Below are 12,500 nucleotides of genomic sequence, written 5' to 3'. Positions count from 1 at the left end.
ATGACTGAGATTGCCCCCCCCTTGAATCGTTCCCTGCCAAGGCCAGTTTCAGTACTGGCCGGGTGTCCAAGATGCCTTACGTTAGTACTTCACAGGAAGACTCCATTATCAGAGAACTCTGCCTTGGAAGTTGGACAAGTGTAGATTTGGAACCGTCATTTCGACCAGGTTCAAGACAAATCTGAATGGTGTAAAGACCTGAGGCCCCCCCCCCCCCAAAAAAAAAAAAGTCTGTTTACGGTAACATAGGCCCCCCAAAATAGGGTCGGTAGGTCGGTATTTTTATTTTTATTTTTATTAAAAAAAAAAACCCACCATATTTTTAAGTTATTTTGCCAAAAAACAAAGACTTTTTTTTTCTCCCCCAAATGCCCCCCAAAAAGTCTAGGGTCGCGCGAAAAAATAGGGTCGGTCGGGATACCGTCAACAGACTATTTTTTTTGTTGTGCCTGATCAAATCTGTGAAAATCAGGTCTTAAAATGGAGGTAATGTATGAATAAACAGTCTGATGATGGAGCACACTAAAAAAAAAGGGGGTGGGGTGGGGTCGGGAAGGGCAGTTTTAAATGAGGAAATCTTGAAGGGGGGGGGGGGGGGGGTGGTGTCATTGTTTCAGTTGCGAGGCAGGATCTGAGGGGAGTTTTCTGGGTTCCGGAAGAAACACCCCACACACACACACACACACACACTTACCCGGCTAATTTGCCTATTTACGACAGAAAGGCATAGAATTCAGACACAATTGAGTTGTTCTAAATGACACCGTAATCATCTCGCCGTCCCAGTGAATCAAAAACCTGCACTGCACTGCGACTTCGAGACAAATGTGAAATGAGGATACATGTCTATCAATTTTTAAAATTGTATTAATTTCTTTACATTTTCTCAAGAAAAGACCCAAAATACCCATTTAAAATACCAAATTTCAACAGCATCCTGTACCCCTGCGTCATCTTGGAAGCCATTCCGTCTCATACACTGGGTCAAGCTGTGAATTGAAATGTAAATCGTTGCAACAACGTGCCTTAGTTACAGAGCACAATGGATTCATGTCAGATCGTTGTTTGCCCCATCCCTCAAACTACTTCCTGATCTCGCTCGCCCTCTCGTTTGTTCGAGATAATACATTTCAAAGGATTTTGCATAAACCTTGTTCTTGATGCTGATAGCAGTGTTATGACGAGGATTTATGGACTGGTATTAAATGTCCATTTTGCAGCAAAGAGCAGAGACTCGCTGCATGATTTCGATCAAAATTAACTCTGCCTCCACATTGTCGGGAGATATATCGTTTAGTTTAAACAACAACCTCATTTCATCAGCATTGTTTGTCATGAGAAAACGACAAGCTTGCGTATTGAGATAAATACTGTTTTTTGAGGACAGTGCGATCTCTTTCGCAATCTCTCTCTCTCTCCTTGTGTTCCTGATGATAGTGCGATCTCACCCTCTTTCGCAATCTTTCTTTCTCTCTCCCTCTGTGTGTGTTTGTGTGTTTGTGTGTGTGTGTGTGTGTGTGTGTGTGTGTGTGTGTGTGTGTGTGTGTGTGTTTGCTTGCGTGCGTGTGTGTGTTCTTGCTTGCTTGCGTGCGTGCGTGCGTGCGTGCGTGCGTGCGTGCGTGTGTGTTTGTTTGTTTGCTTAACGCCCAGCCGACCACGAAGGGCCATATCAGGGCGGTGTGTGTGTATGTGTGTATGTGTGTGTGTGTGTGTGTGTGTGTGTGTGTGTGTGTGTGTGTGTGTGTGTGTGTGTGTGTGTGTGTGTGTGAAAAAAAGAGAGAGAGATAGAACGTATTTATTATTCTCTTTTGTTCTTGGTATTTCATTTCCTCTTTTGCTAACTTCTTTTTCTGTGTAACATTGGCTGTGACTCTCACGTACGCTCGCGATTTGCACGAGTGGTTTCTCCTTTCCGCTAGGACGGCGGCCGACGTCCTGAACCACCTGACTACTGCATCAGACCTCCTGTGCTAACAAACTTTCCTTACTTCCTCATCCTCTCCATCTCCTTGACACCAAGCTCACTGCGGATGAGACGAAAAACCGAGGTCCCTTCGTGTACACTACATTGGGGTGTGCACGTTAAAGATCCCACGATTGACAAAAGGGTCTTTCCTGGCAAAATTGTATAGGCATAGATAAAAATGTCCACCGAAATACCCGTGTGACTTGGAATAATAGGCCGTGAAAAGTAGGATATGCGCCGAAATGGCTGCGATCTGCTGGCCGATGTGAATGCGTGATGTATTGTGTAAAAAAAATTCCATCTCACACGGCATAAATAAATCGCATAAAATAAAATAATAAAAAATAAATAAGTAAATAAATCCCTGCGCTTAGAACTGTACCCACGGAATACGCGCGATATAAGCCTCATATTGATTGATATTGATTGATTGAAAATGTCTCTTAGGCCTGGCGCTCACCTATGTAACTTCAGCAGGACAGACGACGCACTGCAGATTATCCCAGCCCGCTACACGTTGCGTGAAAGGAAAACAGGCCAAGTACTCGTCATAATCCCTATCGCAGCATCAATAATATGCAGTGCGTCGTCTGTGCCCCTGAAACTGCGCAGGTATATTCTGCCCTTTTCCAGTTGACGTGGTTGCACTGGGGCTTAGAGAAAAGAGTGAGACGAGCATTCATGTCTATCGATTTAAAAGTTGTGCATTGTTATCTAACAGAAGTGTTTCTATTCGTTAACAATCGATTGCCAATTTACTGCGAAGGCGAAATGGGTATGGTGTCATTTAGAACCACTCAATGTTGTCTGGATTCTATGCCTAGTTTCTTTTGTTAAGTGCTTCAAAGATTAAAGGTACTCCGCGATTGCCCTTGCTATAATATAATTGAGATCCTTCTCAATGACGTCTGCAAATTCTTTTTCATTTTAAGACTCCTTCCCTTGAGTGCTGGAGCCTCTGACGAGTGTTGATTGTGAAATTCATTCTTACTGAGTCAGTTTAAATCGATATAATTGCAATTATAGCGTGTATTCGTTTGCGAAAGCAACCGTTTCAGATCACCGAATCATCATCAGGACTTCAAAACTGTCACAATCATTCTACATGGGTGGGACTGATATATGTCATGAATCCTGAAGAATTTCAAGGGGGGGGGGGGGGGGGGGTCCGGGTCTGGGGGACCCCAGACACTGGAGGATTTGTATAAGGGGCTCCGCTCACATATGTATCTTCAGCAGGACCGACGACGCACTGCAGATTATCCCAGCCCGCTACACGTTGCATGAAAGGAAAACAGGCCAAGTACTCGTCATAATCCCTATCGCGGCATAAATTAAATAGGCAGTGCGTCGTCTGTGCCGCTGGAACTGCGCAGGTATATTCTGCCCATAATATTTTTGTACCGGAAGAATCCCACCCATGATTCTAACGCAGAAGAAGAAGTTTCAGATCACTATGGTTTCTCTGTAGGGGCCGAGACCCATTCAAGCAACATGACGCCACCCGTTCGAGAAAGTATAAGATCAGCTTACATGTGGAGTGATTGAGCAACACCGTGGCTTGGGCTGAAGAAAGAATAAAGTCAGAGCATACATGTCTATCGCTTGAGTAACAGAACCGCACCGGTTCCGGAAAGTATAAGGTCACATTAAAAAAAAAGCTAATTGCTCGAGGAACGTATTGTCATTGTTTTCAGGCAGTACAAGATGTGCATACGTGACTATTGATCGAGTAGCAACCTCTTCCCTGTTGTTTGAGGCTGTGCTTCACGTGCTCTAGCGTGAGATCCATTACACAGAGGGTGGTGGCATATCTTTGGAGACACTGGTCGATGGAAACACTTGCAGTGAACTTGATAACGTGATTGTGCATTGCTTCTATTGTGCTGAGGGCGATACATATTTGTACAAGGAAGATGAAGATGTTCGTGCGACATTTAGAATAGCTGTTCTTGTCATGATGACATTATCAGCGTCGACGTCGTTACAGAGAGGCACGACCCGGGCTGAGACTGTCTGTAAGTGTGTGTGTGTGTGTGTGTGTGTGTGTGTGTGTGTGTGTGTGTGTGTGTGTGTGTGTGTGGTGTGTGTGTGTGTGTGTGTGTGTGTGAGAGAGAGAGAGAGAGAGAGAGAAGAGAGAGAGAGAGAGAGAGAGAGAGAAGAGAGAGAGAGAGAGAGAGAGAGAGAGAGAGAAAAAAGAGAGAGAGAGAGAGAGGCGGAGAATGAAAAATAATGAGGCAGTGCGTTCTTCAAAAAAATCCGCAGAAGCAGCGGAAGTCAATCAAATTCAAATCTCTCTCTCTCTCTCTCTCTCTCTCTCTCTCTCTCTCTCTCTCTCTCTCTCTCTCTCTCTCTCTCTCTCTCTCTCTCTCTCTCTCTCTCTCAACACTCAACGATGACTTTATAACAATGGAACAGGGAACACATGAAAACACTTTATCAATACGTGTATATATAAAAGCCAATCAGAACGACGCAGAAGTAGACCCAGAGGTTATTGGGCAGGCGAACAGACACACAGACTCAGCGACACTCTTCACAATCCACAATCCCAGACCCTTTCTCCTTTATCGCCCACATGAAACTCTTTGCCTATTTCCGGAGGCCAGAAGAGACAGAGATGATCGCAATTTTGAGATCTGGTGGCAGCATGCTGGAGCAATTTGCCCAGTTCCTCTGCGCAGTTCATGCACACGCTCCACATATCTATCCTTTCCCACTAGTTGCACGTGCTCTCATTACTCATTGACAGCGAGCACAGACCACACTATCTACAGGTCATTCCAGCAAATTTTATACAGAGAGAAATCTCTGTTAAATTTTTTCCTCTATGATTTCCTCCATAGTGTAACCCCGTTTTGTTTTTTTGCTTCTTTTGCATTTGCTTTTTTTTGTTTTTCTTTGTATTTGTTGTCCCGAAGAAGAATCCATAGGCGAAAATGTGACTTTGTCTTTGTCTATGCTCTCCTTGTGCTGGTGAGTACCGATTTCTTTTTATTTTCATCTCTGTTCATTGTTTGGTGACAGTCTCGCCTCTCACTTGTCTTGATGCTTGAGGTGCAAGTCACAGTTCTTTCTCAAGGAAGGGAACCAATCGTCACTGTTGAGCGATGTCTCGAGAGCTTCATTTTATCAAGCATACAAATTATGAAATAGTTGTATTGTTGCGAGGAAGACCTCTGTCAGAGCTATGGTACAACCAGGGCACGAGAAAGTTACCAACCGGGTGGGAGCCAGCTGAAGTGTTGGATTGGTTGACATTGAGATTTGATGTGATTTCAACGAATGAGATCCCCCGCTTTGTTCTCACCGCTAAGGTAATTGTGTGTGCTTCGATTCTGGCTCTCTAGTTGCTAGCTTGCCCTAGGAGTTTTGATTTTATCTATGAAAATACAGGCAGGCAGAAACTGAATTTGAACCTGTGTTGTATCAGTAAAATTGAAATTTCTAAAATCGCCACGTTTAAATCGAGTTTATTTTGACACTTTTTAACTTTAAAAATGATTGTTCTCAGTAATTACACATATTATATTTTGTGCTTATTTTTTTAAGCGCTCACCTCCATCTGAGGCTGGAATTTGCTGGGTAATAAACCACGGTAGCGACCAGCAGCGCTGTATTGACCGTGGTATGTTACCCTTGGGATCAGACGGTCCATAATGTCCAGCCACAAGGGACAGGTCTGCAAATACGCGTCCAGGGTCGAGGTGCACGAAGCGAAAGTGGGTGCCACCCAACCGGGAGAGAACAAACCGCGGGGTCTGATTCGTTGAAAACACAACAAATCTCAATTTCAACCAATCCGGCTGGCTCCCACCCAGTTGGTAACTTTATCGTGCACTTCAGCCCTGGTCTTCTATGGCACTAGCCTGCATCATTCTCCATCGTACAATACCAGAAAAAGGATGGTAATACCGGCTTTTCATCCCCCTAGTGCTCTAAAGCCGGCACTGTGTCAACAGAGAGAGAAAGAAGGCCGGCTTAGTCGGTGTACTGACTAATTCCGCTACCAGCACAGGGCATACTTATTCTGGGATCAACACGGTTTAAAAAAAAGGATGAGCTTGTATGACTCAGTATGAGCGGCACAAGCATTTTTATTGCACATCAAAATGGATCTGTTCGCGACACAAGAATGACCACACACTTGTTACGGTTGTTCTTTCACGAAGATCGGAAACCAGATCTTACGCTGCACTCCATCAGTATTCACACACACACACACACACACACACGCACGCGCACACGCACGCACACACATTCACACACACACACACACACTCACACACGCACGCACGCACGTACACACACACACACACACACACAAACACTGCAAACACACACACATGCACACACGCACACACATACACATTTGACCTTGTCCGTGACAAAGCTCTTTACCATTGCCCACAGGAGCTTGTATCAAAGTGGAATGTACGTGTACATGTATATGTCTGATCAAATATGCCTCAAGGAAGTGACACGTGTCTACTTTGTACATTTGTCTCATTCTGATCAGTCATCGCTCAACGGCTATCGCCAGTTATCTCTCTGACTGGACGCTACAGTCCTACGCGAATCTATCAAAATAAGAATACAGCGTTATCTCCCATAATTATGGTTTTCGCGAGCACTGATCTATATTTGAGATCAGTGTTCGCGAGACAAAAATGATAGCAGATTGGCCGACTTCGACAGTGATCTCGGTTCTGTTCTTCACAGTTATGATAAAGACATCGTTCTAAGGTCAAAACAAGTCGAAATTTTGGGACTGCTGCCGGAAGGAGACCGTAATATATGGTTTCATCACTGTCAACTGGTTACAGAAAAAATCGTCTGGTCCAGTGAGCGCCGAAACCAAACGGTTGATTATCACGTGACACTTTTGCCATATTTAGAGTTGTTTGCACAGTAAATACAGCCGCGAAAAATAGCTCGCTTGAAACTGTCTTACATATCAATTCCTTTGTAATTTAAAAATTACAAAACACCATGAAAAATCATTATCGACGATCGCGAATCTGCTTATATCAATAATACATTACAAAAAGCTCTAAATATGTTAAAAAAAATCGGTTGCAGACAAGGAAACTCAAGGCATCCTGTCAGGGAGAGAATGAGCCGAACTCATTTTGACCTGAGGTCAGGATGCATTTGTCTATCATTCAGTTTCAGTAATCACTCTGCAACTAAGATTGAGATGCCGTTCAGTGTTGTCCGAAAAAGGCTCAATAAATCGTTACCCTTTGATGTTATGTTATGTTACATTATCTTATGCTGTCCCGAAAACCGACCAACGAAGGCAAGCCTCTCTTCTCCATCATAAATGTATCACAACTGTAGACCGGTACAACAAAGACTGGTCCGTCTGATCCGGCCTGGCTAATGCGTCTACCAATTACGGCTTCTCCTGCCCGAAGTGATCCCATTAGTGAGTCCTACTGATACAGGCATCGTGTGTTTATGTCCCAATAATATGGTTATGTGAACTAGGTTTGCTGCAAATTATTGGTCTACATCTTAGTCTACGACCACCTAATTAGGGGGGGGGGAGGGGTTGCTAAGTTAGCGCTCTGCTGTAAACTGAATTATGGACACACAGACACACACACACATACTCACACACACAGACTATTTCTGTCTGTCTGTATATATGTCTGTCTGTCTGTCTGTCTCTGTCTCTCTCTCTCTCTGACCAAGATGCTTGTCTCTGACACTTGCCCCATTTCGCAGACTCTCTTCGGTGTCCGAACCTCCCCCGTGTACACTACATTGGGTGTGCACGTTAAAGATCCCACGATTGACAAAAGGGTCTTTCCTGGCAAAATTGCTTAGGCACAGTTAATAATTGTCTACCTATACCCGTGTGACTTGGAATAATAAGCCGTGAAAGGTAAATATGCGCCGAAATGGCTGCAATCTACTGGCCGTATAAAATTTCATCTCACACGGCTTCACTGCAGAGCGCCTAGAACTGTACCCACGGAATATGCGCGATATAAGACTCATTGATTGATTGATTGATTTCACAGCATCTCTCTCTGGGTGTTGATGGTGAGGGAAGCCATCCAAACCTCTCTTACAGCCTCACAGGCAGATAATTATCCTTTATAGCGGATTATGACTGTATTCAGTTATTCTGCAGAAAAACAGAAATGCTGGAGAAAAACTGTTTGTTTCTGCAGCATTTCTGCATAATGTCATCTTTCGCGAGAGCAACGTTTTTTTCTGCAGTAAAAGTTTTACTGCAGTAAAATTAAAATCAAGAATGCTGCAGTAAAACGGTGATGTTTTACTGGAGAAAAACTTTTTACACTTTTTCTTCAGCATTTTGGCATCATTCAGTTATTCTGCAGAAAAACAGAAATGCTGGAGACAAACTGTCTTTTCTGCAGCATTTCTACATAATGTCATCTTTCGCCGAAGCAACGGGTTTTTCTGAAGCAAAACATTTTACTGCAGGAAAATTGAAACACAGACACACACACACACACGAAAAGTTATAAAAAAACCACAAATTTTATGTACACACACACACACACACACGAAAAGTTATAAAAAACCCACAAATTTTATGTTTTGATGTCACGGGAAAGGAACGTACGTGATTTCAAAATTTCTTTGCTGTTACTGGGAAATTGGGAAGCCAATAAACGCAGTTCAGAATATGGACATAAATGTAACCATACCCCCACCTCCACCGTGCCTTTCAAATCATTTGTGGATGTTTTCAGTTCGTTGCCCACTGAAGATAACACACAATGATAACTAGGGAGTTTTGTATTTCGGAAAAATGGAGCGATGTCTCGTTTCAGACGCCTGTACAAAGTGGTGTGGGTGTGCACTAACAAACCGAGAGCAGACCCCAGCAGGTGCCTGCATCTCCCACCTGTTTTCATCTGCCTCAGGTAGAAAGCGACCTGCTGCGCTCAGTTCCAGCAATATCTGGCACGGCGGCAACGTGAGAATGTCACTTTCCACTACACAAAAGTCGTGACCTGGGGCAGGTTTCATATCGACTCCGCAAGGATTTGACCAATCAGCGTAAGTAAAAGATACACAACAAAACGAATACACGCAGTATGGCAAACATGTTTTGGATATCACCTGCGATGTACTTTCTTCCTTCAAATCGTTGATTTTTTTTTTTTTTTTTAGCTCTGTGAAGGCAAAAACGCTAATCTGCTGTTTGTAGCATTGGCCAAGTTAGTCATCGTAAAGACTTGATTGAGCCCGAAGCCGACTTCGCGAAGTCTTTTTACCAAACACTCAGTACTAGAGCTCCAAGCGGCTAGCTTCGCGAAGTCTTTTGACCAAACACTCAGTACAGTGGACGCCGCTTAATAAAACTGCGGTTAATAGAGCCAGCCGCTTATAAAAGCCGATTTCAGACGGTCCGGATTTATCACTATTATTATCTTATGTATTAGAAAAAGCCGGTTAATAAAACCAACCCGCCGCTTATTAAAGCGAAATCAGAGAAATAGTTTGTGACTAAAACTCACATTATCTTGTTCTGATGTGGAAGACGACCAACAAACAAACACTCATAAAATCGTTCTTCTCTGCAGAGTAATGATTCGTGACGGTGACAGTGAAATTATTGATGTACCGAAGTGATCAAAGTACACGTACATGTACATAATTAAAACAAAAGTTCAACATCCTTCGTGAAGTTTTGCTTAGATTCAAACAAGTGTAAATGACGAAAGAGAAGAATTTGTTTTTTTCGAAAATGACGTATTCCTGGACCCCCGGTTAATAAACCCGCCGCGTATTAAAGCCATTTTTCGTCGGTCCAGAAGTGGCTTTATTAAGCGGCGACCACTGTACTAGAGCTCCTTCGACCAGTTAATTTGAGGCTTTAAGGCCTTGCGAACGGATCTGGACTTCGCAAGCTGGACGATTTACTTTGTTGCCATGATACCTGCCCCTGGCTCGTGTCCCATCTGCCGTTACGTCCGTGATACATATGCGTAACTCGCACTGGGGGTATCACTGCACCCCAGTTTCGACGTTCCATGGAAATGGCAGAGTGGTGTCCGTAATGCCGTAATGGAGGATTATCGTACGCTGTGAGGGTGACTGATTCTCTTGATGCCCGACTAAAACTCCAGCTCTCCTGGTATCTTGGGAGTTACCGATGGTACTACGTTTGCAAAATGTTAGTATAAATTACCTTAGTTATTTGGCAGATTCCCGTGTTGCTATAAATTGCCTTCGTTATGTGGTAGATTCCTGACCTTTCTGCTTACATTTGAGTGAGAAAAGATTGAGGAGTATTCCGTTGTGGCTCGGTGCTCCCGAAGAGACCCAGTTTCCATCTGTTTCTCTAATGCCCTATGAGAGTGGTGAATTCCATTAACATGATCCCGTTTTACGGTGTATATCTCAAGTAATCTTTTTTTTCAAACAACCGTTGAATTCCCCATGATGATAGCGATGCCTTTTGAATATTAAAAAAGTATCCCAATAACATCCGCGGAGCGTCGCACAACAAAATCGCAACAACAAATGAACACAATTATCAAACAAACAAAAATCAAAGAGTAGAGTGATAAAATCGTATAATAAATGTGGAAAACTGATAGTTTCTCTTGAATTCTATAAAAGGCATGTTCTGCTGTTGCATTGAAACAGTCACAAAAATAACAGGGAGTTTGGGAAATGAGAAAGGCAAGTCACGTTCTCGACGACTTTTTGCTACAAGCGATCGAAAAATTCATTGATGCTTTCTCAACCACTCAGTCATAAAAGAATCATGACAGACTCGATGACTGAATTTTTATTTCCGTCTGCATCTATTGTTTGTATCTCTGAATCAGCTGTCTCACGTCACGTCGAGTCAAATGTGCAAAGTTCATTAGCGTGTGCACAATTCACTTTGTCCTCTTCTTGTGTACCTTATTTGAGATTGAGCCAAATGAGGGTATCCAAATGAGGGTATTCAAATGAGGGTATCCAAATTAGAAACCGAAACCAAGGACAGAAAATATCAATCAGGAAAGTGAGAAAAAGAACTGATGCAATCAGAGCTTTCACACATAAACTTTATGGACTCAGGTTTTTGTTTCAGTTTCTCTTCAAGGAAACATCTTGGTCCGACAAGTGAAAAACAGCACAGCAATCAAATATTTGAATATTTAAACTGACCCCAATCAGTGGCATGACAAATCATAGGTCAACGATATTGACTTGGAGCTGGTTCCAGAACAAGACGGCTACAGGAGTTGACACAGAGCACAAACCACAATATCTTCGGTCTGACAATCCAACAAGTATAGCAAGCAAATGTCTGAAAATAAGCATATGAAATCGTCGGCAAACAGGACAGACTATAGTAGCTAGTTCTGGGCCAAGGCAGCCACAAGCTTGTCTACAGTGTCACACAGAACGGAGAAGGCGGAGACAGCAAAGGGTTATTTACACACGACCAAAGCGGACAGATCTTCGGTCAAACAAACCAACAAAGTGGTGCCAACAAATGTCTGTATATTAGCATATGCATATGCAATCATAGCAAACAGGACAGACTTGGGCTAATTCTAGGCCAAGACAGCCACACGCTTGCGTACAATGGCACATAGAACAGAGAAGATATAGTAACACTCGACCAAAGCGGAGAGATCTTCGGTCCAACAACCCAGCAAGTATCAAACAGGACAGACTTATGCTAATTCTAGGCCAAGACAGCCACACGCTTGCCTACAGTGTCACACAGAACACAGAAGGCGAAGACAGAAAAGGGTTATGTACACACGACCAAAGCGGACACAATTTTGGTTTTATAATCCAACAAACTGATGCCCAAAATATGTCTGTATATTAGCATATGCAATCATAGCTAGGCACATCGTGGGGTAATTCTAGGCCAAGACAGCCACCAGCTTGCCTACATGACACAGAGCAGAGTAAGGCAAAGAGAATTGCCCATTACATACGGTTGGCGACAGACCGCACGTGGCAGGGAGATTGTGCTGCTCTAGGACTTAGGAGCAGTAAGCTTCGGACTCAACTATCGATTTCCATTTGGCGAGGGCAGCCAACGATTTGGACAAGAAATGGAACTGGGAGAGACGAGAGGGAACGATCCTGACAAGAAATAGATCTCGGGGTTGGGGGTAGATGGCGTTGGGGTGGGGTGGGGTGGGGGATCGAGAAGAAGAATCGGGGAAGGGAGGGGAGGGGGGGGCGGAGGGGCTTGACAGAGAGAAGTCACGAAGGGTGCAAGGACGGACAAAAGAGAGAGAGAGAGAGAGAGAGAGAGAGAGAGAGAGAGAGAGAGAGAGAGAGAGAGAGAGAGAGAGAGAGAGAGAGAGAGAGAGAGAGAGAGAGAGAGAGAGAGAGAGAGATTTGGACACGAAATGTATCTGAGGGGAAATCGAGAGAAAGAATCTGGAGAGGGGAAGATGCGGGTTGGGCTGGGAAAGAAGGATCTGAACAGAATGTAGGAGCTTGAAATATGATCAGCAGTATCGTGAAATCGATACTGAAATAAACCAATCAGTTGTCTTATGAATAATCAAAACGAGCT

General features: G+C 43.6%; 1 protein-coding gene and 1 long non-coding RNA gene across 2 annotated transcripts in view; both read right to left on the bottom strand.

The window, feature by feature from the left end:
* Positions 1 to 8,980, bottom strand: part of LOC138971971 (serine/threonine-protein kinase BRSK2-like) — a 95,693-nt gene extending 86,713 nt beyond the window's left edge. The window contains exon 1 of the mRNA XM_070344816.1: positions 8,820 to 8,980. Within this exon, the coding sequence (XP_070200917.1) occupies positions 8,820 to 8,980 (161 nt within the window). The remainder of the gene's footprint in view (positions 1 to 8,819) is intronic.
* The window catches only part of LOC138971064 (uncharacterized), a 115,748-nt gene that overhangs the window by 86,713 nt on the left and 16,535 nt on the right, over positions 1 to 12,500 (bottom strand). The gene's annotated exons all lie outside the window — the stretch shown is intronic.

The sequence above is a fragment of the Littorina saxatilis genome, linkage group LG7, assembly GCF_037325665.1.
Source record: "Littorina saxatilis isolate snail1 linkage group LG7, US_GU_Lsax_2.0, whole genome shotgun sequence".
NCBI classification, from domain to species: domain Eukaryota; kingdom Metazoa; phylum Mollusca; class Gastropoda; order Littorinimorpha; family Littorinidae; genus Littorina; species Littorina saxatilis.
This window is presented reverse-complemented; position numbering and strand designations above follow the sequence as displayed.